This window comes from Bubalus kerabau, chromosome 19 (genome assembly GCF_029407905.1).
Source record: "Bubalus kerabau isolate K-KA32 ecotype Philippines breed swamp buffalo chromosome 19, PCC_UOA_SB_1v2, whole genome shotgun sequence".
NCBI classification, from domain to species: Eukaryota; Metazoa; Chordata; class Mammalia; order Artiodactyla; family Bovidae; genus Bubalus; species Bubalus kerabau.
Genome location: NC_073642.1, coordinates 57912526 through 57939892, shown reverse-complemented (window position 1 = coordinate 57939892; position 27367 = coordinate 57912526). Strand labels below are relative to the sequence as shown.

Sequence of the window (27367 nt, the reverse complement as noted above, 5' to 3'; positions counted from 1 at the left end):
TGCAAAAAGACATCCTTGTTGGTGGCAGAGCCAGAACAAGAATGCAAGGCCAGTGACCTGCAGGCTGCGACTGTGACCTCCTATGTATCCTCCAACCCAGCCAACCCACCAAGTATCAACTGATCATGTTTCTATGCCAGACACCTGGCTGGAGGTTTTAAATACCTCACAGCAACTCCTTCCCTGGGGTTTAGAATATTTTACCCCTTGTACAGATGAGAAAACAGCACAGGAGAGGACTGGCAAAGAGAGAGAGAAAGGGGAAGATCCAGAGTGTTGGGCCTTGGGGCCCTTCTGTGTAAGACTTCAGTCCACGGGCTCTGGAGCCAGACTCTATAGAGTTCGGTCCTTAGTTGGTTACTCTGAGCTGTGTGACTGCTCCAGGGCTGCTCCTTGCTCTGCAAAATGGGAATATGATAGTTCCTGTCTGTGATGGTCACTGTGAGTTAGTTCCCTGAGAACCAGTCCCCTCCCTCTCCTTGGTAACTGACCTCTGCCACTCACTCCCTTCCCCAGCTACCCTCACAGTCAGGAGTGGCCAATAAGGATCTGCAAAAACATCTGTTCCCTGACAAAAAGACTGATCCTAAGAGAAGAAAGCCTTTTGCCCATGACCTCCTGCTTTTGAATGGATGAGATGGCTGGAGCTGCAGCCACTAATTTGTAACCATAAGGTGACAAACCCAAGACCCTTGAAAGCCAACCTTGAAAATGAGGGAACAGAAATGTGGAAAGAACTTGGGTCTTGAAGACATCAGTCAGTTCAGTCACTCAGTCGTGTCTGACTCTTTGTGACCCCATGAACTGCAGCACACCAGGCCTCCCTGTCTATCACCAACTCCCAGAGCTTGCTCAAACTCATGTCCATCACATAGGTGATGCCATCCAACCATCTCATCCTCTGTCATCCCTTTCTCCTCTGGCCTTCAATCTTTCCCAGCATCAGGGTCTTTTCTAGTGAGTCAGTTCTTCACATCAGGCGGCCAAAATATTGGAGCTTCAGCTTTAGCATCAGTCCTTCCATTGACTATTCAGGACTGATCTCCTTTAGGATGGACTGGTTGGATCTCCTTGCAGTCCAAGGGACTCTAAAGAGTCTTCTCCAACACCACAGTTCAAAAGCATCAATTCTTTGGTGCTCAGCTTTCTTTATAGTCCAACTCTCACATCTATAAATGACTACTGGAAAAACCATAGCTTTGACTAGACAGACCTTTGTTGGCAAAGTAATGTCTCTGCTTTTTAATATGCTCTCTAGGTTGGTCATAGCTTTTCTTCCAAGGAGTAAGTGTCTTTTAATTTCATGGCTGCAGTCACCATCTTCAGTGATTTTGGAGCCCAAAAAATAAAGTCTCTCACTGTCATCTGTTAACTACTAAACTAGCCCTAGACCCCAAGCCTCCAGATTTCTCATTAGGTAAGCAATAGTCGCCTTATGGTTGAAGCTACCATAGGCTAGGTATTACCTGAACTGAAAGCATTCCCAGCTGACCTAGTGCCTCAAAGGATTATTGAAAGTGCCCAGGTGACTTCAGTAGAGTGCCTGCTATATAATAAGCACCCAATATATGGTATGGGGCTTTCCAGATGGCACTAGTGGTAAAGACCCTGCCTGCCAATGCAGGAGACATAAGACTTGCGTTTGATCCTTGGGTTGGGAAGATCCCTTGGAGGAGGGCATGGCAATGCATTCCAGTAATCTTGCCTGGAGAATCCCATAGACAGAAGAGCCTGGTGGGCTACAATCCATAGGGTCACAAAGAGTTGGACACAACTGAAGTGACTTAGCATGCACACAATGTATGGTGTCTCTACCTGCCTCAGAGTCCCCTGCAGTGCGGAGGTGGCATTCCCATCCTCTCGTTCATGGATGGCTCTATAGTCAGAAAGGTAACATGCTGAGCACCAGGCACCTTGGAAATGGAAAGACATTCTCACTAGCAGCTCCAGACTTCATGTCTCAGCCCCGAGTGAAAGGATGAGCTCATGGTGAGCAGAGAGGGAACACGAGGTGACAAGTCCAGGCCCCGGGGCCTTCTCTGTCTACCTCCAGGATCCCTGAATGCGGGCTGCCCAGGGTTATTAGGATGGAGCAGATCACACTCATGCCCACACTGGGACCCTCCCTGAGCAAGTCCTCCCAAAAGCCTCCCCTGATTAAGTGGGGCCAAAGCTTGCTGTGCCCTAGCGTCCTCACTTAACCTCTCTCCTCTACGGGTAGAAGCGTCATCTGGTGCCTTGTTGAGCCGACATCTGAGTCAGCCCACTCCTTCTGTTCCCTCTTTATTTTTTCCCCTTTTGTCAGCTCCCCCAATACACTAAATTAGGAACTTGCAAAAAAGTAGAAGAATCCTTTTCCCCTCAACTGTACAAACTGAGGGGTGACACGCCCACCCCATGCTCTGAGGACCCAGTTTTCTTTTGAAGAGCTAGGATTCGCTCATCCCCACCCTCTGAAGCCTACAGCAGGGTCGTGGCCAGAGCCCTGGGCTGTGAGGCAGGACACGGAGTCCCTCCTAGTGCTGACCCTGGCTTGCTGTGCCCTTCAGCAAGTCACTTCCCCTCTCTGAGCTGACTTTTCCAGTCTAGTCTGGGAGAGGGACAAAAGGGTCCAGGACTCCTTCCATCTAGAAGATTCTCTCCCAGCATCAGTGTCCTGGGATCTTTCCAAAACTCAGGGTTAGTTTTATAGGTAAATCACTGCAATCCAGGAGGGCTGAGCCCCTAGCTGGCATGTGAGCCCCTCCCTGTCCACCTTCAGTCAGCATGATGAATTTTGGGAAGACCAGCTGATTTCAGTAACAGCTGGGACAGAATATGCTTAGGGAGAGAACACAGCTACTGTATGCCCTTCCTTCTCTCCAAATAAATACATAAAAATCCAAAGCTAAATACACTATAAATGGTTTTGTTTTTACTATCCCTTTTTGGCCCAGTCAATCCAGAGCTGTCTGCTTTTCCACTTTTGTTATTTTAGGACTATTTTCCAGTTGCTTGGGGAAATTTTCCAATCACGCTCTTCAAGGCTGGACAGAAGTGGCTAGTTCTTTGTGGAGCCCACAAGTGCAGGGGCATCTGTGCCCGTGGAGGTTGGGGGGCCGGCGGCCGAAGCCCAGTCTGGACATGCAGCCCACCTTCGTTACATACAACGAGGTTGTAGACTGGCAAGGAGCGGGGTTTCTCAATCCTGGCTGCACATCAGAATCATCGAGGGAACTTGAAACCATGCTGATGGCTGAGCCCCACTCTAAACCAAAGAAATCTGCATTTTTGGGGATGAGGCTGAGACACTGTGGTTTTTTTTTTTAAGTCTTTGAAGGCAGTTAGTGCAAATCACACTCTATCACTTAGTAGCCATATTACTCAGGGCAGGTTCCTTACCGTCAGAAGTGAGTTTCCTCACTGATAAAATAGAGAGCCCTCGGGAATTCCCTGGTGGTCCAGTGGTTAGGACTTGGTGCTTTCACTGCAGGGGCCCGGGTTTGATCCCTCGTTGGGGAACTAATATCTCGCAAGCCACACAGTGTGACCAAAACATAAAAATTAAAAATAAATAAATAAAATAGAGAGCCCGCTCCCTGTTCTGCAGGGCTGTTGGAAAGATGAGAGATAGTACTTGGCAACACAGCAGACCTGCTGGCTGTCTTCTTCCCTGGTCCTAGCACCCTGAAGGGGAGAAAAGTGGCTTCGCTGATGCTTTTGCCAAACTCATACTGAATGGAATTGGTATCCTTGGCTCACAGTAGAGGAAGATGCCCTGAATGTGGCTGGTCCATATCACAACTCAGGTTACTGCAACTCTTGCTAACCCCTCACTACATAACGCAATCTTGCAAGAGGTTTCATTCATTAAAAGGCCACCTTGAGGTCTAGAAGCAATGACACTCTAGTAGCAACACTGAGTGCCCAGATCTTAGTTTCTAGCATTGTTCTCCAATGAGAAATGGCTGAGCCTAGAACTAGGGCAGGAAATACATAAGATAGTCTGGAGCATCTTGTAGTGTAAGAAAGTGAGGAAGTGCTCCAAACAAACAAATAGGTAAAACACACACAGAAAGATGGGGGTTCGTCAAAAGGGACACAGGAACCAACTGAAAGAGCTCCCAGTGGCCAAGGTTGAAACAATTTGAGCAACAAAATAATTAGAGTAGTATGAGGCTATAATGGGCCTCCCTGGTGGCTCAGTGGTAAAGAATCCAGTGCAGGAGATGCAGGTTTGATCTGGGTCGGGAAGATCCGCTGGAGCCCTGGAGAAGGAAATGGCAATCCCCTCCAGTATTCTTGCTTGGAAATGCCATGGACAGAGGAGCCTGGTGGGCTACAGTCCACAGGGTTGCAAAAGAGATGGACATGACTTAACAACTAAACAACAACAACAACACTGAGTTATAACTCAAAGCATAAAATAAATATCTGTGAGTCCATACTGATAAAGTAGCTGATTGAATAAATAAATAGAGGAGAAGAGACAAATCCTTTGTGCAGAAGAATTTCAAATAATTTACATAGATGCTCTACCCTCAGGGAGGGGGAGCACATGTCCCCACTCCCTGATTGTGGGCTGTGTAGAGTGACTTCCTTCCAAAGAGGATGGTGTGGAAGGGGGAGGGGAAGGGGTAACTTCACAGTGGAACCTGACAGGTGATCAAGGTCAACATCCACAGTGACGTCATGTTGATAATACGTGCCTTAGTCACAACGGGATGAGAATGGCGCTTTGGCTCTGGGATCTTCCTCCCTCAAACCCATACCCCCGTCTAAGTGAAAGTGAAAGGGAAGTCGTGTCCGACTCTCTGTGACTCCATGGACTGTAGCCCACCAGGCTCCTCTGTCCATGGGATTCTCCGGGCAAGAATACTGGAGTGGGTTGCCATTCCCTTCTCCAGGGGATCTTCCCGACCCAGGGATTGAACCTAGGACTCCTGCATTGCAGGCAGACACTTTACCATCTAAGCCAGCAGGGAATCCCCATCTAACCATCAGACAAATCACAGGTAAGGGACAATCTACAAAACGCCTGACCAGTGCTCCTCAAAGCTGTCAAGATTGTCAAAAACAAAGAAAGTCTGAGAAACATACAGCCAAGAGGAGCCTAAGAAGACTGAGTATATATGATGTGGTGCCCTGGAGGGGATCCTGGAAACACAAAATGATATTAGGTAAAAACTAAGGAAATCTAAATACAACTGTGGGTGTTAGTTAATAATAACGCAGCAATATTGGTTCATTAACTGTGACAAATGTACCAGACTAATGTTAGATGTTAACAGTGGGAGAAACTGGGTGAGAAGTACACAAGGGAACTCTCTGTACTATCTTGGCAACTTCTTTGTAAATGGAAGACTTCTAAAATAAAACTAAAAGAAAAAATACCCCACCCTTTGGGTGTAGAATGAATAAAGGTGGCTTTTGACTGCCTTGCTCTGAGTCCATGCAAATCAAAAATGGGCCAATATGTTCCCAGCACCTTATCAGAGAAGCAGGCTGCAGGAGATGGGGAGGGATTGGACGGGGGTGGGGGTAGGTGGGTGGGGATGTGGTCAAGGTCATACAGATAACTGAGACAAAGGGGCGGAATCTCCAGTCTCCTGACCACTGGCCCCAGACTTGATGAAGCACTGTCCCTCCCCAGTGTCATGAAGGCGTGGGGCCGTGTGATCTCTGAGGACCCTCTGAACTCTCACAGCCTGGGGGCTATTCAGTGTCTGTATCTTTAAAAACTATGAAGCCATTGCACTGATGGAAATTCAGACAGTTCCCTGAGAGTGATACTATACAGCAAAGGGCCTTCCCAGCATCCCTGCAGATCACACCGTGCAGACTCTGCACTTTCTAGCTGTGTGACCTCAGGCAAGTGACTTAACTTCTCTGTGCCTTCATTTTCTTATCTGGAAATGCAAATGCCAATAACACGGACCAGAAAGAAGTCACTGTGAGAATCTAATAAGATCATGCAAAGAACAACTTTGGGTAAAAGTGGGACAAGTTTGTATCAGGGCATGGGCCTCAGGGCTTTGCTTTCTGCTTGAAAATACAGAAGCTCAAGGGGAGAAGAAGGGGTGAGGGCAGAGAAGGGAACAGAAGGTGTCTCCTTCAGTTCTATGGTCCCCAGGGCTGCCCCAATCCCTGTGGCCACGGAGGGGGCAGTAAGGGGGCAGCAGTGGGAAGGGCCCAGTTGACCTCCTCCAGCTCCCAACCTGTGGTCTTAACAGTAGCCTGTGGTCTCACTCCTGGGATCAGATTCAAGGCTCTGGACACAGGGCTCAGCATCTGCCTCCTCCAGGAAGTCTGCCTGGATCAGCCCACCTGGACATGTTCCCTCCCTCTTCCAGGTCCCTCGCTGTCCTACCTTTCACATAGCACTTAGACATCTCCTCCCCGTGCCATCTCATTCATATCCATGCACAGAACTCGCCCTCCCAGACACTCTGAGAAAACAGTGGTAAGATCAAAGTTCACCCATCTTCATATGTGTTTAAGGTCATAGTTCACCCATCTTTGTACATGTCTCATACCCACACCCATCTGGTATTGGTTGAGCTCAGAAAGTCACTTCTTTTTCTTTCCTGCTACGAACTTTCACCCTTGTGAGGGGTGTGCTCTGGCTTAGCTAGGACTGGGGTCAAACCTCAGCCCTGTAACTCACTACCCGTGTGACCCTGGACAGGTGACTTCACTCCCAGTGGCAGATGCTGCTGGGTCCCACCCACTCTTTTTAGCGGACCCCAGCCCTGCTTCCAACAGCCAGATTGGCATCTCTTTGCCCACTGGCTATTTCTGGCCAGAGTCAGAGCTTCTCATACTGAGAGCAGAAGGGAGGTGTTGGAACATGAAACATCACCCCCCACTGCCTGGAACCAACGGCTCTCAGGAGTTGGTCAATAACACCAGCTCCCTCAGCCCTCTGGGGGGAATGACCTTGAGATATGTGTTCTGCCCTGGCTCCCAAAGTGCCCCAGGAGAAGCCAGCTCCATGTGCCCTGGGGTAACCTGCATGAACGTGAAAGTGAAAGTCACTCAGTCGTGTCCGACTCTTTGTGACCGCACGGACTATATGGTCCATGGAATTCTCCAGGCCAGAATACTGAAGTGGGTAGCCTTTCCCCTCCCCAGGGGATCTTCCCAACCCAGGGATTGAACTTAGGTTTCCCACGTTGCAGGCAGATTCTTTACCAGCTGAGCCACAAGGGAAGCCCTTTATTAGGATTAGGGTTGATTTTATTAGCTGTCTCCACTTTCTTGTCTTATTTCCCCCACTTGTGGTCGCTAGGGTCACCTCCCAAATAAACCACTTGCAATCAAACCCTCAGGTTGGGAAGCCTTTGAGGTTTTGCCTTTGGGAAGCACAAACAAGGGCAGTCCCCCTCCAGCCTCAGTTTCATTATCTGTAAAATGAGGATCATGGCAGAGCCCACCTCGCAGGATTGCTGCAATGATTCAATGAGATGACAATCTCATTGTATTTGGTACAGGGCCTGACATTAATAAGCATGCTCCACACAGACCACTACTATTGTTTTGAGTAGGGTTTATCGCAAACTTTTTGAGGATTGAACCATCTGATGAAGTGGGCATGACTTACACCCAATGCAGTTTGCCTTGGGATGGGTCCTCACTCTCTGGTCCACCTCCATCTACACACAGGCCTGGACACACCTCTCCTGATGACCCAGAAAGGTCCAGAAAATGGCCAACCTCAGCATTGCAACCTTGCACTTGGGCCTGTTTTTCAGCTACATCCTCCCCTCAGATCCTAATAGGAGAGTGGATAACCAACCAGGCCTGCAGCCTGGGAATGCTGACCAGAACACCTGCTGGTGTGAGTCTCCAATTTTATTTTCTATGCAGTTTCATCATCTGCTCTGAAGCCTTCAGTCAGTTCAAAACGGAAAGCCTTTAGGTGGGGGAGGAATGAAACAACAGATCTAGTTTCCTGAGGACTACAGTCTCCCTGCCTGCCCCCTCTAACCCTGCCAGGCTGATCTGGTGCTGTGGTGGGGCTGGGAAGGTGCACAGGGCACCTACCTCATACCTGGGGGCAGCCTCCCTTTGCTCCCTCGGGATTCTGCTTGGTCTTCAGGCCGCTATGGGCCCCACTCACTATGGCAGGGGCCTCTGTGGGGCTTACTAGAGGCCTCATGTTGTTGTCGCTGCTGTTGTTCAGTCATTAAGTCGTGTCCAACTCTTTGTGACTCATGGACTGCAGCACGCCAGGCTCCCCTGTCCTTCCCTATCTCCTGGACTCTGCTCAATTTCATGTCCATTGAGTCAGTGACGCTATCTAACCATCTTATCTTCTGCCACTGTCTTCTCCATAAGTTCCAGTAATTCCAAAGTTCAGGTACAATTGCCAAGTTGATGGATTTTTATCCAGCCCATGGTAAATGAATCCACTATCCACCTGAGTCTCCTGTGTTTAGGAGCTTTGACTATTCCCCAGAGCGTGGTGATGCACGCCACACTGAAGGTGAGAACAACACAAATGGCTGAAAGATGTGATTCTATCCGTGTCAAATAAACCCTGTACATGGGAGCTCCCCAGCCACCTGGGTTCAAATGCCAGCTCGGGTTCAAATGCCAGCTCAGGCACCGGCTCCCTGTGTCCACCTGGGGACACTCAACTGCAGGGTATCTCAGTTACTTTATCTGTAAAATGGGCATAATAGTAACATCTATCTCAGAGGGCTGCTGTGAGGATAACCTCCACTGGAGAACTTAAACTGTGCCCAGAATACAGTAAGCGCTTGGTGAATGGCTTCCCTCAAGGCTCAGATGGTAAAGAATCTGCCTGCGATGCAGGAGACCTGAGTTCAATCACTGGGTCAGGAAGATCCCCTGGAGAAGGGCATGGTAACCCACTCCAGTATTCTTGCCTGGATATTCCCATGGACAGAGGAGCCTGGTGGGTTACAGTCCATGGGGTTGCAAAGAGTTGGACATGACTAAACAACTAACCCTTTCACCCTTTAGGAAATGCTAGCTATTACAGATGTGGGGGTCTGAATGCAAGATGAACTGGACACACACGTTCAGCAAAAATGACTTCTGGAAGCAGACCAGTGGCTGTCAGGGGCCAGGGGAAGAAGGAACAGGGAGTAACTGCTTAATGGATATGGGGCTTTATCTTGGGGCAATGAAATCTTTTGGAACTAGACAGAAGTGCTGCTTGCACAACCTTGTGAACATACTAAATTGCTCACTTGAAAAAAGCTAATTTTATGTTATGTGAATTTCACCTCAATTTTAAAAAGCCCCAAACAAAAAAAGACTTCTGTGTAGTAGGTAGGTGGAAAAAGAGTAGGTGGCAAAGACCTTTATCAGACACTTTACTTCTTTATCATTTCTGTCCAGCTTGATTTTTTTTTACAGTAAATAAATATATATATATATATGTATCACTTTTAAAATTAAACAAATTTTAAAAATTTAAAGGAAGTAGCATGTACGGGGGTGGTGGAGGGTGGGTGGGATTTGATGAGCTCTGACTCATATTCTATCATGTACCTATCTATCTTCCTCTGTGATGTTTATACCATGGGGAGGAAAATACTATTAATGGCCCCATTTCAAAGAGAAAAGTGAGGTTCAGAAAATTTAAGCCATTTCCCAACTCACAGAGCCTGACTCAAAACCCCCCCAATAAAAAAAACCACTCAAACAAGAGAAACCTTTCGATTCTATCACACAGCCCCTCGTCCTCACATGTAAAATAAGGCGGATGTAAAATGATTTCTCAGGTTCCTCGGTCTCTGATATTCTCTAGTCCCTGGATGCCTGGCTGAGTTCTCAAAGTGCCAGTCCTGCTTGGGACACCCAAGTGGCCAGACACACCCCGCTAGCCACGCTGCCCGAGGCTCCGCAGAGGGACACCTGCTCTCCGAGGCAGAAACCAGACGGCCCAAGAGTCCCTCAATCCTGAGCTCTGGTTGGAACGCTGATAATCCTAAAAAGAGAGCAAACGTGCAGGCAGAGGGCAGCTACTTCCGTGGGAGCTGGAGCAGCTCCTTACAGCTGTACCTGCCTACCGGCCACGAGGTGGACAGACCACCCCACTCACCCCAGCCGCCTCCCGGTGTAGGATCCTGGCCGCCTCCACCCGGCCCAGACCCAGCTGCAGCCACACTGGGCACGTCTTGACGAGTTTCTCCAGGACGCTGATGTCCCGGCGAGGAAGGCAGTTCTTCGGAGTGCCTGGCAGGCCGGGCCCCACGCCATCTTCCTCCTCCTCTTCCTGTCTTTCTCCTTTGCCAACATCTGGAATAGGACTGCGAACAGAATAGAATGATCAGCGCATCCTGACGCAGGTCCAGAGAGGACTTGACAACAAATGGGGATTCAATTCTTATTGGATTGAATAAATCATGCTGCTTATTCAGCATCTGCATAGCCAGGGCCTTTTGGGGAATTAAAAAATGGACAAACCATGATCTTCACCTTAAGGCACTTAAAATGAGTAAGACATACACAGAAATAAACAGCTGTAGCACAAGATCAGACTAATATAGCAGGAGGACAGTGCAATGGAAGGAGCCAATTCCAACCCAGGGTGGGTTCATGAAAACAATGGCATCTGAGCACAGACCTGAAGAGAATTAAAAAAAAACAACAACAACTTCTTAACTGAAGTGTAACTTACATACAGTAAAATGCACTAGTCTTTAATATACAATTAGACAAACTTTGACATATGTCTGCACCCAAGTAACCATCACCCAGATCAAGACAGTTGTGCTGTCCAGTACGATAGCCACTAGTCATATCAACTCTTAAGAGTGAGCTGTCTGAACTAAGACGCACTCTAAGTGTAAAATACACACAGGACTTCAAAGACTTGGTATGAACAAAAAAAAGACCACAAAATAGTTCATTAATAATATTTTACATTGATTGTGTATTGAAATGATCATTTTTGGACATACTGAGATAGAACATCATTAAAATTAATTTCACCTCTTTCTTTTTCCTTTTTTTAGTGTGACTACCAGAAAATGTAAAACTACATAAGGGGCTTGCGTTGTATTTTGGTTAGATGTGCTGATTCAGACATTTCCAGGTTTCCCTGTCTCTCTCCCAGTCAATCCCCAGGATGAGGATGAAACAGGTCAGGGCCCTTGGGAAAGGAGGGACATCACAGGCCTGAGAATTGGCAGGACAAGTAGAGGACCGGCCCAAGAGATTCCAGACTCTCCACAACACGCTTGCTCCACCCGACTCCCTACACACACACGCACGTGAGTTTGATTCCAGGAAAGGAGGAACAGTATCTTGGTGCCTCAAATTCTGAGTCGGGGGTGGGGTGGGGGCTGTGTGGTCTGTCTGCCTGCTACCTGAGGAACGAAATCTCTCAGGGTATCTGCAGGGGTGAAAACCTTTTTCACTGTGGTTGCTGTTTTTGTTTGTTTTTTAGCTGCGCCCTGACCAGGGATCAAACCCATACCCCCTTCAGTAGAAGCATGGAGTCCTAACCACCAGACCAAAAGGGGTAGTTATAAAACCAGGAAGATGCAGCTGGTGCCTTTCCTTCGTCCTGTATCCCTAAGATGCTGCCGAAGGGCACCAGAGATCAGGTTGGCATTTGCTGTTAAGGAGCTGCCTGGGGGTGGGGTAGGATGAGGCCAGGATGAGTCCTGCTAGAGGCACAGAAAAGTGGAACCATTTGCTGAGGTCAGAGGACATGGGGGACCCAGGAGTCCTGATGAGGGAACAGCATTCCCTAGAGGGGAGGGCGGGGGTCCTGGCAGTTCTCTGGGTGGTGGGGAGGCTGGGAAAGTGCGGTTAAACGGATCCAGTTGTGTTGGATTTTGCAGAGACCAGACTAGAAAGATATGTATAGTGAGAGATCCAGCAAAGTCAGTGTACAAAAAATTCCCTCTTCTGATGCTCCTCACTCCTAATCCTTCTAGAAGCCCGCCCTCCCTCCCTGGAAGCTGCGTGTGTCGGGGGTTCTTATGAATTTCTCCTCTGGGTCCACACAAGAGTGTGCCAGGTCACCAGGCCAACAGGAGTGTCCAGGCAGCTGCAGGCGTCATGGGGCTGGGAGGAGCAGCTGGGGGGCATCTACAGGCTGTGGAATTGGGTCTCATTTAGAGTTTGAGAGCAGGGCGGTCCAGCTCATTCGGACATGACCTCTTCCCAGACCCCGAAGTATGGTCCACATCTCCTCTGGGAAAGCAGTAAAGACAGCGGAGGCCAGAATCACCCAGAAATACACATTCTTGGTCTTCTAGGTTCTTCTAGCCTTCCTTGGAAGAACAAAAATATCTTCTGGCACCAGAAGGCTTTATAATCATCCTAAAATCTTCTTGCTTGGCCCCAGGCTTCCCCTCAGAGGCCAATTAGGACTCTAACAGCCACTGGAGGGAGAGCAATTGGCTCCCATTTCCTCTGCCACTAACTAAGCTTAGGTTGCTTAGTGAAGTCTGTGAGCACATCTGTTCCCTCTTAGGGCCTCAGTTTCTGCATCTGTACAATGGGGAGAAGTGGTCTGGAAGACTCCTCTATCTGCCAGGTGGCTAGGTAGGACCTGGACTTTCAGGACAAGGGTCCCCATTTTCTCTTGTGGAACCAAGATCAAACAAACTTTGAAAAAAATGAGAAAGTTTGCCTTGAATTCATTTATGCTATGAATATTTTCTGAGGGCCTGAACACACCAGATGTTGTTTCAGGCATGCGGTTAGAGCAGAGAACAAAATAGTTTAAAAAGGAGAAAAACCCCTCATCTCTGGAAGAGGAGTCAGGCCACAGACAAGGTGAAGGGGTGCCCTGCGGTGTTAGATGGTGCTGAGCACCGGCCAGGCAAGCAAAGGGTTGGGTCAGGGGAGCCCTCATTGAAAAGACTGAGTAACATCTGGATGCAGACAGCTGGGGAAAAGATTCCAGACTCAGGGGCACCAAAGGCCTTGAGCAGCAGGCTTGAGCTGCCTGGTCCAGGAGGAACCACGAGGAAGCCTGGGGGTGGCAGGAGGTAGAAGGGTGAGGGTGGGACAAGGTGAGGTCAGGGACCGGCAGGGGAGGCGGGGGGTGTGTCTCTCTAAGGATTCTGGATCTACTGGGAGAGTCGCCTCTAAATCCACATATATAAGCACCTTCCCTGGGCTTCTGGCTAGCAACTTGCTCTCACCAGCCCCTGGGCTTTCTTGGCAAGAAGAAATGGACTGGTTAAGATGTGGTGGGGCCTGGCTGGCCTCTGGGCCCACAGAGATGAACCCAATCCCCTATCCCCAGCCCCCAGCAGTCCCACCTACATCTTGAGGTACAGGCTGCTGCTTTCAGGGTGACCAAGTAGAAACTCTGCCCCAGGCTCCAGCACCAAAGGGACTGTGTCATCTCTCCTTTTGTGATCATGTCCCTGCCCTGCTCTAAAACTCTCAATGGCTCCCACTGATGGAAGAGTCCAATCCAGTCCCTGATACTGAAGGCATTCCCATTTGGAGCCCCCAGCCCACAGAAGGAGGCCGCTGTCCACCACCCCTGCAAACCTGCACATCCTCCCTTGACACTCTTGCTCCAGCTATTTTGTCCACCTGCAGTACCTCCAGATTCTCTGTGACTTCCTCTCAACAGGTAGGCAAACATTTATTAGACTAGACACAGAAAGCAAGAACCATAAAGGAAAAGATGGATAAGTTAGTCATATCAACATTGAAACTTGTGCCCATGAAAACACCTCATGAAGAAAATGAAGACTCAAAAAAAAAAAAAAAAACCCCTAAAGACTCAAACTACAGGCTAGGAGCAAATATTTGCAAAGCATGTATCTAATAGAGATCACACAAATTAATTTTTTAAAGGGGCTTTGAGGATGCTTCAAAGAAGAAGACATGACCAGGAAGCAGGTAAAAAGTGCTCGACATCATTAGTCATTAAGGAAATGCAAATTAAAACCACAATAAGATACCACGACACAACCACTAGGATGGCTAAAATTAAAAAGACTGATAACATCACATGTTGGCAAGGACGGGAAGTAAACAGAACGCTCATGCTTTATTGGTGAGAATGCAAATTGGTACAACCACTTTGAAAAAAGGCAGGCTTTTCAAGTCAACTTTCATATACACCTGCCCCATGGCTGAGCCATTCCACTCATAGATATGTACCCAAAAGAAAGGCAAAAGTATGCCCATGAAAAGACCTCTCCTTGAGTGTTCATATCAGCTTTATTCATAATAGCCCCAAACTGGTCCAGACATCCATCGATCAGAGAATGAACAGACAGGGGTACCTCACACAGTGGGAAAATATTCAACAACAAACAGGAACCACTGATATACACCATCCCATGTATAAACCTCAGAAACACTGCTGAGAGAAAGGAGCCAGATGCCAAAAAATACATATGATATGTATCCATTTATATGAAGTTCAGCTGGTACACTTAGCTAAGTATATTTGCATTTTATTATATGCAAATTTTATACCAAAACAATAAAAAAGAACCATAAAGAAATACTAAACTCTAGTTAGTGATATATGTGCTAAATATTCTGGGGTGTCCAGAAGTTTCTTCAAAATGCAGAAGAAAAAATAAGGTGGAGAGACAGAGGAATAAACAAAAACATCAGGGCTAAGTGCTTACTCCATAATTATTTTGACTCTTCTGTATGTCTAGTATATTTTTTATAACAAACCACTGGGGATAAAGTTTTCCCATCCTTCAGGGCCCATTCAGAAGAAGGCTGCCTGATGCACTACAAGCCCTAGGCTTGTGTGATCTCTGGCCAGATCCTTTACTTCTCTGGGCTTCCATTTATTCACGTGTATAAAAATACTTCATAGGATAATTGTGAAAATTTGATGGGACATTTGTCAAGAACTTGGCAGAGTGCACACAATTCAGGAAATGCTAGCTACTGTTTCTCTTTTCAACTCGCTAATTGGAATTCTTGTTTTCCTCTTCTCACTATAGTTCTCCCACATTGCAGCCTTGATTTTAGGACTCAGCACATTTAGAGTGGGGTACACCTTTGTGTATTGCACTCATCTTGTAGTCAAGTCAACATCTGAGCCCCGTTCAAGTGCCAGGGAACCATGGCTTGACATGAACAAAAAAGCCAATTTCGGGGCACAGAAACAAATAACTTGGAGGATCCCTTTTATAACTTGAGCTCAGCCAGTGCCGGTGGAAAGACAAATAAGACCTGGAGTTACTGCAGAAAGCTTCCAGACATGAGCACTGAAGGGGCTACGCGTGGCCACTCAGACTAAACGCTCAAGAGGCCAAAGGCTCTTAAGATGCTGCTTTCCAGGAATTGTCCAAGTTGTTCAATGTTCTCCTTCCCCTCTGGGTGGTCGAGGGTGGAAGTAACAAGGGTTTGCTCAGGGCCCTCTAAGTGGTGGCTTGGCAGGATCAGAGGCTTGGAGTGGAAACTCTAAGTTTCAAAGGCTACAGCAAGGACTATAAGTTAGCGAAGGAGCAGCTGAGTCTGGGGGAGGTTTGGGCCTTGCACCAGGTCACAGGAGCAGCAGAGCCCTGGAGGGACAGAGTGGCAGGGACACCTGCTCTGACCAGGCCAAGTAAGGAAGGGTAATGGGGCCAGGAAGACGCCCCTTACCCCCTGAGTCCCTGATGACCTTGAGCCTCAGGTCACTTGAGCTCTCTGGATGCCCACTTGTGACTATTAAATGCTGGAGCTGATGCTGGAGCTCCAGGCTGGACTGTCGGGCTCGAGCAGGATGGCAGAGGTGCGAACACCCTGAGCCAGCATCATGCAGGCTGTTGCACTGCCATGATCACGGTCATTAAACAGCATGGCCACACCAGCTCTGACTTTGAGGGACCATCACTGAGTCCACGCGACAGCCTAAATGTCATATGCTGGCACAGTCAACCACCCCAGCACCCACACCCTCCTGCTCACCAGCCAAGCTCCAGCTGAGGGCCCTGTGAAGGCAGCCACAAGAACCCCGAGTAATGAATGGCACTGTTAGCACAAAATAATGAGCCCAGACACTTCAGGGCAATTCCACCAGAAAGAGAAATCATTCCATGACTTGTTTCCCTTCTGCTTGCACAGGAGAAACAGAGATCGGCTCTAATCAGCAGTCCTAACAGCCTTTCAATTCAAGGGGTGGGCTGTCCGAGGACACCCAGGCTGCCCTACCCAGGCGCAAGATGGCCAGACACCAGGAAAAACCCTTGCCCTGGGCCAAAGGGACCAGGCCTGGGCTCAGCATCCTGGCTTATTTGGGGACCTTCTCACCAGCTCCTAGAGGAAGGAGGGACTTGGCATGGTGTGTCCACCTTGGCATGCTGCCTGCATTGAGTCATGGGCCTATTAAACCTTGGTGAGGAGAAAGGAAAGCCCTGCTCTGGGATGGAGAGGCCACCTGAGGGGCCCACCTGGGTGTGGGGTCAGCTAAGGGTGCGGGGCCCTGGCTGGATGCTGCCTGTCTGGGAGAAGGCCCCTTAGTTCCCAGCTCACAAGGGTGCTGGCCTTGGGCTGCCTGCGTGGGCCCTGGGGAAGCAGCTCAGAAAGTTCCAATGACGCATCACTGGAAGGAGAACTAAGGCCCCCTTGTGCAGACTTGGCCGGAACTCGGGGGGTGGCAGGGGAGTGTGGGATGGAAGGGGAGGACTGGGAAAAGGCCAGCTCCATCCCACCCGCAGTCCTGACCAGGCCCCCACTCCAGGACCAAGTGAGTCTACTGAGTGAAAGAGACCTGGGCCCAGCATTCAGTGTCATGGGATGGCCCCATCATTCTGTACAAGGGGGTGAGCACACAGATGACATGGAGGGGCCAGGGTGGGAGGTGTGGGCCCTGGAAATGCCAGTCAGGGCAGCAACGTGCCTGTTCATCCCCAATAGCCCGTGGCACACAGTCATCCTCACGCCTACTGGAGTGGCTAGTACCGTGTGCCTCAGAGAGACTGATCCAAATTCTAACACCCAGCCCCTGCAAATGTGACCTCACTTGGAAAAAGGATCTTTGTAGATGTAATTAAGGATGACCTCATTCTGGATTTAGTGTTAGTTGCTCAGTCGTGTCCGACTCCTTGCGACCTCATGGACTGTACCCTGCCAGGCTCCTCTGTCCATGGGATTCTCTAGGTAAGAATACCGGAGTGGGTTCATTCCCTTCTCCAGGGGATCTTCCCAACCCAGGAATCAAACCCACCTTTCCTGCATTGCAGGCAGATTCTTTACTGTCTGAGCCACCAGGGAAGCTCTCTGGATTTAGGGTGGACCCTAAATTCAAAGAGAGGTGTTCTCATAGAAAGACACAGAGGAATCCTCTGGCTTCAGTGGTTAGGGCTCTGAGCTTCCACTGCAGGAGGCAGGGGTTCTTAGTTTAGGGAACTAAGATCCTGCATGCAGCAGCCCCCCAGACAGACACAGAGATACAAGAAGGCAGGGAAGAAAGTAGAGTTAGGAGTTTTGAACACCAAGGACTGACGGCTACCACCACAGGCTGCAGAGAGGCATGACCCTATTCTCTCAGAGCTTCCAGACAGAACCAACCCTGCTGACCCCTTGGTCTTGAACTTCTGGCCTCTAGAACCATGAGAAAATACTTTTCTATTCTTAATAGCTGCGAGGTTCGTGATGACTTGCTGCTGCAGCTCTTGGAAACTAACATATCTACCTGATGCTACTGCTGCTAAGTCACTTCAGTTGTGTCCAACTCTGTACGACCCCATAGACGGCAGCCCACAGGCTCCTCTGTCCCTGGGATTCTCCAGGCAAGAACACTGGAGTGGGTTGCCATTTCCTTCTCCAATGCATGAAAGTGAAAAGTGAAAGTGAAGTCGCTCAGTCGTGCCCAACTCTTAGCGACCCCATGGACTGCAACCTACCAGGCTCCTCCATCCATGGGATTTTCCAGGCAAGAGTACTGGAGTGGGGTGCCATCGCCTTCTCCGATCTACCTGGTAGTCTCATGTAAAGATGAGGACACTGAAGCACAGAAAGGTTAAACAACTCATTCAAGGTTGTGTGTTCAGTCATGTCTGACTCTTTGCAATACTTTGGACTGTAGCCCGCCAGGCTCCTCTGTCCATGGGGATTTTTCAAGCAAGAATATTGGAGTGGGTTGCCATTTCCTCTCCAGGAGATCTTCCCCACCCAGGGATCAAAACCAAGGTTCCTGGGGCTCCTGCATTGCAGGTGGATTCTTTGCTTGCTGAGCCATCAGGGAGGCCCAAGGTCACACAGCCTCTAAGTGGAAGAGCTGGGCTTCAAATCTGGACAATCTGAACCCAGAGTCTGGGATAATAACCTCTACACTACTCTAGTTCTTGAAGAAATTTTAAAAATTTCCCATGTATATGTATCCTTATAGTACTTGGCAAAGAAAGTGCTCATTAAAGTTTGTGGCAGAGAAGGCAACGGCACCCCACTCCAGTACTCTTGCCTGGAAAATCCCATGGATGGAGGAGACTGGGAGGCTGCAGTCCATGGGGTTGCTAGGAGTCAGACACAACTGAGCGGCTTCACTTTCACTTTTCACTTTCATGCACTGGAGAAGGAAATGGCAACCCACTCCAGTGTTCTTGCCTGGAGAATCCCAGGGACAGGGGAGCCTGGTGGGCTGCCGTCTCTGGGGTAGCACAGAGTTGGACACGACTGAAGCGACTTAGCAGCAGCAGCAGCAAAGTTTGTGGACCCATTTGGAATTTATATAAACACAGAAACAGAGAAATATAAACATACACAGAAATAATGTCCTGAAGGCTCTGTATGACATCATTCAGTTCAGTTCAGTTCAGTTCAGTCGCCAGTCCTGTCCGACTCTTTGCGACCCCGTGAATCACAGCACGCCAGGCCTGCCTGTCCATCACCAACTCCCGGAGTTCACTCAGACTCACGTCCACCAAGTCAGTGATGCCATCCAGCCAACTCATCCTCTGTCGTCCCCTTCTCCTCCTGCCCCCAGTCCCTCCCAGTATCAGAGTCTTCTCCAATGAGTCAACTCTTCGCATGAGGTGGCCAAAGTACTGGATTAAGAACTGTTATTTCTGAGAAGTGCCCACAGGGGGGCTGCTTCAAATTTTTATGCCAATTATGCATTACTTCTATTATTAAAATCATCTTAAATCAATGTGCTTGATTTACACTGGTTTGTCACATAAATGCATGCGGGGTGGAGAGCTGGTGGCTTTGGGATCTCCTGCACTGGCTTGGTGGTCATTTCACACACTGCCAAGCCAGTTCCGCACTGACTCTATTTGCCTGTCTAGCCACACTCACCTCCAGTCTCCTCTTCTGTGAAATGGGGAGCAAGTATAACAGGCGAGGGGGTTTCCCTCGGGAGTGGAGAGGATGAGATGCGCACACTGCGAGCTATTATCCCGAGAGTGACTGAGAGCAAGCTTCTAAGAGCCATAACTGAACTGCCCAGTGGGGCTCCCAGGCCCAAGCTGAGCTTCCAGAAGTCCAAAGCCTCCCTCCTTTTGAAGTGACAGCTATTTCTCGAGCTGGGGCAAAACTAACCAGAGGCCCCAGGAGTGTTTTCCTCGTGTCTGATCCTGGAGAACCAGCTGAGCCTTGAGACACACGGTGGGGGGAGGGGGGTGGGGGGGGGAGGGCAGTCACTCATGGCTGTCCCCACCCACTTTCTCACTACAATTAGAGACGTGGTGGTCATTTCACATTCCACGTAGCCCCATGATGAAAACTAGGACTCAAGCAGTCTCGGGCCCAGCCCTGCCACATCTGGCCATGTGACCCAGGGTGAGTTGTTTAACCTCTGTGGTCCTCAGTTTTCTCATCTGTGCAATGGAGCTGGTAAGCCCTGCCACATGTAATGTGCATGAAGCAGCATCTGGCACACAAGAGCACCTCACATATGTCACTACTCTAGCTGGCCTAACCACACATGTGGTCCTGCCCTGTTTCTCCTACGAATGCCAACATGAGAAATGGCCTGGGATAGGTGAGAACCCATTGCTCAGCCCCCTGAATGCCACCGGCACACCAAGGAGGAAAAGCACCCCCATGAGAACAGAAACAGTTGCACCTGCTCTGAAAGACTGTCAAAATCTAAAAGAGGGGTGCTGTAGCCAGGCCCCAGCAGCCCCACTCCCAGGACACACACAGGCATAAGGAGACAATTGAAAATAATGAGAGAAAATGGGAACAACCAATGTCCATCCATGAAAAACAGACATGAGAAAATGATAAATAAGTTGTGATTCTTCCACCCTGGACTATCACACAGCTGCTAAAAGTTAGGAACCAATTGCTATTGAGTGAAATCTCAAAATCCTGTCAGTTGCATTGATGTTAATTTCCTGATATTGATCCTTGTGCTGAGGTTATGTAAGAGAATGTCCTTGTTTGGGAAATATTCAAAGACATATATGCAAGTAAAGAAGCACAATGCTTGCAACTTACTCTCACACAGTTCAGAAAAAGTGAAGAAAAGGAAACCAACAGATGTGATAAAATGTTCATAATTGGTAAATCTGACTGAAGACTGTAATACAGAAATTCACTGTACTACTCCAGTAACTTTTCTGGGAGTCTGAAGTTATTTTAAAAGAAAAAGTTAAGAAGTTTTAAAATCAAACAAAACAAAATCCCAATGTTGAATGAAATAAGCAAATTACAGAAGGAATGAAAACACTTATATAAAGTGTAAAAGTGTACACAACACAGGCACACCAAATCCAGAACAATGGTGACCTCTGAGGAGCTGGAAGAAAATGGGATCTGGGAACTGTGTGAAGGAGGCTTTGGCCAGTTCTGCAATGACTTATTTATTTTTAAAATGTCAGAAACATGCATCTTCTCCCAAGGTCCTCCAGAACCTGCCACAAGCCCAGGCATTGTAGAGTGGGGGTCTTAGGACGTTACTGAGTCCAAACTCGCTCTGCTTGCCACACGACAGACCAATGAATCGAGGTGTTGAGACAAGGAATATGCCTTTAATCAGAAAGCCGGCTGACAGAGAAGATGGCAGACTAATGTCTCAAAATGACCATTTGCTGGGGTCTGGATGCCAGCTTCTTTTATAGAACCAGAGAGAAGCGGTGAGGAACTAAAGTCAAAAGGCAGAATAGAGAGGGGGAAGCAATGAGGAAGTGAAGTATTAACACAAAGAAAGGGCCGTCTGTCTTACAAAACATCTCCGGAACAGCCAGCCTGTGGAAGGGGTGTGTTAATCTCTTCTTTCCTGCAGCGGTTCACAGGTGGGCAGGGTCAGATTATCTTCCTAAAAGCTGAACAAAGGCTAACAATTAGTCCAACAATTGAGTTTGCCTGGTGACTCAGATGGTGAAGAATCCGCCTGCAATGCAGGAGACTGGGATTCCATCCCTGGGTCGGGAAGATCCCCTGGAGAAGGGAATGGCAGCCCATTCCAGTATTCTTGCCTGGAAAATTCCATGGACAGAGGAGCCTGGCAGGCTACCGTCCATGGAGTCGCAGAGTCAGACACAGCTGAGTGACTTACACACACATACAGTCCAACAGTCAGGCAGAGGGGCAGGGTCCTCTGAGGCAGGCCATTAGATATTGTTATCATGGTGGCGCTAGGGGTAAAGACCCTGCCTGCCAATGCAGAAACATAAGAGACTCGGGTTGGATCCTTGGGTTGGAAAGACACCCTTGAGGAGGGCATGGCAACCCACTCCAGTAATCCTGCCTGGAGAATCCCATGGACAGAGGAGCCTGGCGGGCTACAGTCCATGGGGTGGTAAAGAGTTGGACATGACTGAAGTGACTGAGCATGCACGTAACAACAGCAACGAAAAGCAAGTCAAAGAAACGGTTCCAACGTGGAGTCAGAACTGGTTCTTCTCTGCAACAAGAACACCTAAGCCGTCCCTTCTGCCAGGCCAGTTCCTCTGGAATGACTCCCATTGTTTGTTTTCTTTGGCATTTTTAAGACCGTTCTGGAGCCTGAGGGCCTGTGTTGAAAGGTAATCAAGATGAGTCCGTCCAAAGAATCAGGCCCTGGGGGACTTTAAGGAAAATCTTCTGACAACTGCATCAGCAGAGCAGAAGCCAGAGAAGGTCACTGGGACTGTGTCTCCACACTGTGGCAGCCACAAGACTTGGGCCAAGGAGCAGCAGCTGATGCCACAGTGAGTGACAGCTTGGAGTTCTGACTACAGGTGAAGATGCCAACGGGAACATGCAAGACTGGCGGCAGGTATCTGGAGCTGGGAGAACTCCTTCCGAGGCCCCGGTGCTATGAACAAACACCCACCCTGGGCTCAGTGTCCCCCACTGTAAACAGGGAGCCTAGGCCACTGATGAAATTAAAATTCACATTTTAGGGCAAGATGAGAAAATTTAAAATAACCCGATCTATTTATTTTTGGCTGTGCTGGGTCATCGTTGTTGCACGGGGTTTTCTCTAGTTGCGGCGAATGGGGGCTACTCTCTATTAATAGTTGCGGTGCAGGGGTTTCTCACTGCAGTGGCTTCTCTTGCCGTGGAGCACAGGCCCTAGGGCACAGGCTCTGGAGCTGTGGCACGTGGGCTCAGCAGTTGTGGCAAATGGGCTTAGTTGCTCTGAGGCATGTGGGATCTTCCCAGACCAGGGATCAAAGTCATGTCCCCAGCACTGGCAGGCAGATTCTTTACCAGTGAGCCACCAGGGAAGCCCAAGATGAGAAAATTTAAACATAAATGTCTTCCTTGCTGGTTTGAGCCTCCTCCCTCCCCTTTAGTGTGTGTTGTGCAACCCCATTAAGCAGACCTCCCTCGGTGACAACATTCCTTCTTTAATCTTGCAAGGGGCCACGAGGACCCATGACCCACTACACACTTTGTAGTGTAGATCTGAACTGTGTAACCTGTCAATAACTTGAGTATGGCCTTTTCTCAAAAACTTCATTCCTGGGCTCTGACCTCTAAAAGGGTGGAACAATTCTCAGAGCTTTCTGAAAGACAGTCTCCTGGATTATAATGCTCAGGTCGGTGCAAATAAAAAATTTCATTTCTTTCTAGATCAACTATTTTTTTAAAAGACGTATTTATTTCTGGCTGCACTGGGTCTTCGTTGCTGCACAAGCTCCTTCTCTGGCAGCAGCAAGCGGGGTCTACTCTTTGTTGCAGCGTTCAGGCTTCTCACCGCAGTGATTTCTCTCGTTGCGGAGCACGGGCTCTGGGCACGTGGGCTCAGTAGCTGTGGTGCATGGGCTTAGTTGTCCTGCAGCACGTGGACCAGGGATTGAACCCGAGTCCCCTGCACTGGCAGGCGGATTCTTTACTGCTGAGCCACCAGGGAGGCCCCTAGATCAATTATTGATTAATTCTTTCATCTACACCACTTGCCTCAGAGGTCATGGGACAGGGTAAGGAAGAACTCAGCCACAGTGGACACTTAAGTGGTAACTCCTAGATGAGATGAAGAGCTCACGACCGTTCATGGAAGAAGTCAAGGCTCATCGGATCCTGGGACAGGGCAGGGAAGGTGAACCCACTGGTGAAGGAGGAGAATCTGGGAATTTTGGGGGTGGATGAGCATGAAACCAAGCTCCCTGGGAACTGAGTTGCCCCACTGGGTTTATGATTAACCTCTGTATCCAAAACTTGATTCCTTTTCTTGGCCTGCCCCTGTTCCCCTCAGGATTGAGGTTTATCGAAGAAAAGGGGGAACCGAAACGAAGTAGGACACTTTGGGGCCTTCCTGGGTACAAAAGCCCCTTGCTGTGCCGTTTCTTGTTTGTAGAAAAAGGTTTTGATCTCCTAGGCCTTACCTGAGTTCCAAAGAGCAGACTGAAGCAGTCAGTAATTAGGGAAGCGAGGGAATGCAGAAACAAAGGGAAAGCAGTCCATCAAGAAAAGCAATGACAACTTAGTAGTTCAGTGAAAAAAAAAAAAGTGTCCTAGTCCCTCCTTAAGGGATCCGCAGAACAATCTGATGCATATCTTTGAGTTGTTCTGCAGAAACTAAGATCAGCCACCCAGGTAAAGGATGGTCACTACATGGCTGACCATAAGCACAGAGACTCCAGACTGGCTGGAACCAGGTTGATGAAGATTCCCAAAACATCACCCTGTTGCCTCACCACCAACCAATCAGAAGAACATCCCTGAGCTGCTGTTCTCACCTTATATTGCCTTAAAAACCTCTCCCTGAAAGCCACTGGGAACTTCGGGTCTTCCTTTTGAGCACTAACTGCTCACGCTGTTTGCTTGCCACCTGCAGTAAATGGTGTACTTTCCTTCACTACAACCTGGTGTCAGTAGATTGACTTCGCTGCACGTGGGTGAGTGGACCCACGTTCTGCTGAGTAACAAGCACTCCAAAAGACCTGTTGGAGCAGTTGGCTTGGATCAGTGATGTGCTATTAAGCACCTGTTCACGACAAAAAAAAAAAGTCCTGACGTATAGTGAATGAGGATTGCCATGGCTGTAAGTATTCCCACCATTGCTAATAAGAAGTTATCGATGATTTAACAACTAGCTTAAAATTTCTGAATATTGAACAAGACTTTGTAAACCTATCAGCTGTCCTCTACCTCAGAGGTTCCCCTAACACTGGGAACTCTCTATACCATCCCAATACGTAGCTGTATCTGTTTGAAGACCTCTAATGACAGGGAGCTCACTACCTCACTAGGCAAGTCATTCTGAGAACCAGTCCTCGATTTCTATTGGGATGAAATCTGTTCCTCTGAATCCTTCCTCTTGTTTCTTTTTCTACCCCTTATAAGGCCACAGGGACAACACACCCCATCCCCACGCAGCCCTTCAACTACGCAGAGAAGGCCAACACATCTCCGCTGATGCCCTAGGGTCAGCTCTTCTCCAGGTTGATCAGCCCCCCTCTCCTTATGGCACCCACAGGTAACATTTAACTTTTCCCCTGTGTCTGACACTGAGCCACACATTGGTTTACGCACAGTCTCCATGAATTTGCATACGGAGTGCTTTGCTTTCTAGTAATATTCTAAGGTGTACACTGAGATAGTTTTCAGTACAATCACAGAATCATGCAACTATCACTGCAATTCATTTTAGGATATCTTCATCATCCCAACAAGGAATCCTGTCCTCATTAACTGTCATTCCCCATTTCCTCCTAATGCCCCAGCCGGTATCAACCACCAATCCATTTTCTGTCTTTATAGGTTTGCATTCTGATATTTCCCATACGGAATCATACAGTATGTGGTCTTTTATGTTTGGTTTCTTTCACTTGGCATGTTTTTAAGGTTCACCTGGGCTTCCCTGGTGGCTCAGACAGTAAAGAATCTGCCTGCAATCCAGGAAACCCAGGTTCGATCCCTGATCAGGAAGATCCCCTGGAGAAGGGCATGGCAACTCACTCCAGTAATCTTGCCTGGAGAAGCCCATGGGGAGAAGAGCCTGGTGGGCTACAGTCCATGGGGTGGCAAAGAGTCGGACACGACTGAGCCACTAACCCTTTCACTTTCACGCTGTCACAACTTACGTAATGCATCAGTCCTTTCTTCCTTTCTTTTTTAAAAATTTTATTTATTTTTGGCTATGCTGGGTCTTTGCTGCTGTGCGGACTTTTCTCCTGTTGCAGCTAGTGGGAGCTACTCTCTAGTTGTGGGGTGAGGGCTTCTTTTCTGTGGAGCACGGGTTCCAGGGCACGTGGGGTCAGGAGTTGCAGCTTCTGGGCTCTAGAGCACAGGCTCAGTAATTGTGGCACACAGGCTTCGCTGCTCCACAGCACATGGGATCTTCTCGGCCCAAGGATCAAACCCACGTCTCTTGGATTGGCAAGTGGATTCTTTACGACTGAACCACCAGGGAAGCTCCAGTGCTTCATTTCTTTTTAGTGCCAAATAGTATTCCATTGTATGGACATACCGCATTGTACTTGTCCCATTAGTTGATGGATATTTGGGTTGATCCGCTTTTGGGCCTTTATGAATAACGCCACTGATATTCATGTATGAGTTTCTGTATAGACATTGTTTTCAATTCTCTTGGGTATATACTTAAGACTAGAATTGCTGGGTCATACAGTAACTCTGTCTACGGCCATACCACCCTGAATGCGCCCGATCTCATTTGATCTTGGAAGCTAAGCAGGGTCGGGCCTGGTTAGTACTTGGATGGGAGAACTCCTGGGAATACTAGGTGCTGTTGGCTTGGTCTTCCCTGGTGGCTCAGTCGGTAAAGAATCCGCCTGCAAGGTGGGAGACCTGGGTTCAATCGCTGGGTTGGGAAGATCCCTGAAGAAGGGAATGGCTACCCACTCCAGTATTCTGGCCTGGAGAATTCCAAGGACTGTATAGCCCATGGGGCCGCAAAGAGTCGCTCAACTTTCATGGTAACTCTATATTTAGCATGTGAAGAACTGCCAGACTGTTTTTCCAAAATGGCTAAAGAATTTACACCCCACTGACAGTGCGGGGCAGCGGGGGGGTCCCAATTTCTCCACATTCTTATCAACACCTGTTATTATCATTTTGAAATATTTATTCTTTATTTGTTTGGCTGCATTGGATCTTAGTTGTGGCATGTGGGATCTTTGCTCTTCGTTGAGGCATGTAGGATCTTTAGTGGCAGTGTGAGAACTCTTAGTTGTGGCATATGGGATTTAGTTTCCTGACCAGTGATTGAACCCAGGGCCCCTGCATTGGGAGCGCAGAGTCTTAGCCACTGGACCACCAGGGAAGTCCCGTTATTAGCTATCTTTATTGTTATAGTCATCTTAGTGGGTATAAAGTTATATTTCATTGTGTTTTTTTCTTCCAGTTTTACTGCAATATAACTGACATACATCATTGTATAAGTGTAAGATGTACAGAATAATGATCTGGCTAACTCACATCATGAGACGATCATCACAAAAGTTTAGCGAATGTCTCATCGTGATTTTGACTTACATTTCTCTGATGTAAAACTACACTGAGAATCTTAATGATTGACGATTTGTAAATATTCTCTAAAAATGTTTTTTTCAGATTCTTTGCCTGGTTTAGAATTAGATTATCTTTTTATTATTGAGTTGTAAGTTCTTTATATATCCTATGTTTAAGTGCCTTATATAAGGTGTGCGATTTGCAAATATTTTCTCCCATTCTTTGGGTTGTCTTTTAATTTTCCTGAGGAAAGATGACGGTGTCCTTTGAAACACAAAAGTTTTTAATTTTGGTGAGATCCAATTTACCTATTTTCTCTTTGGTTGCTTGTACTTTCCGTCTCATAGCTAAGAAACCAACATCTAATTCAAGATCATGAAAATTTACCCCTGTTTTCTTCTTTTACACTTAGGTCTTTGTTCCATTTTGAATTAATTTTTGCATATGATGTGAGATAGGGTCCAACCTCCTCCTTTTGCATTTGGAGATGCTTTTGAACTGTGGTGTTGGAGAAGACTCTTGAGAGTTCCATGGACTACAAGGAGATCCAACCAGTCCATTCTGAAGGAGATCAGCCCTGGGTGTTCTTTGGAAGGAATGATGCTAAAGCTGAAACTCCAGTACT

At 48.1% G+C, this 27367-nt stretch overlaps 1 protein-coding gene, 1 long non-coding RNA gene and 1 other non-coding gene across 3 annotated transcripts in view; 2 read left to right on the top strand and 1 right to left on the bottom strand.

Moving 5' to 3' along the window:
* Window positions 1-27367, bottom strand: part of RIN3 (Ras and Rab interactor 3) — a 136632-nt gene that overhangs the window by 84948 nt on the left and 24317 nt on the right. The window contains exon 2 of the mRNA XM_055556743.1: window positions 10058-10265. Within this exon, the coding sequence (XP_055412718.1) occupies window positions 10058-10265 (208 nt within the window). The remainder of the gene's footprint in view (window positions 1-10057; window positions 10266-27367) is intronic.
* On the top strand, window positions 24232-27288 carry LOC129634490 (uncharacterized). Its single transcript, XR_008705700.1, has 3 exons — window positions 24232-24313; window positions 24616-24748; window positions 27155-27288. It is a non-coding gene; the product is annotated as an uncharacterized LOC129634490 (long non-coding RNA).
* Window positions 25908-26026, top strand: LOC129634567 (5S ribosomal RNA). The gene has a single exon (XR_008705752.1). It is a non-coding gene; the product is annotated as a 5S ribosomal RNA (ribosomal RNA).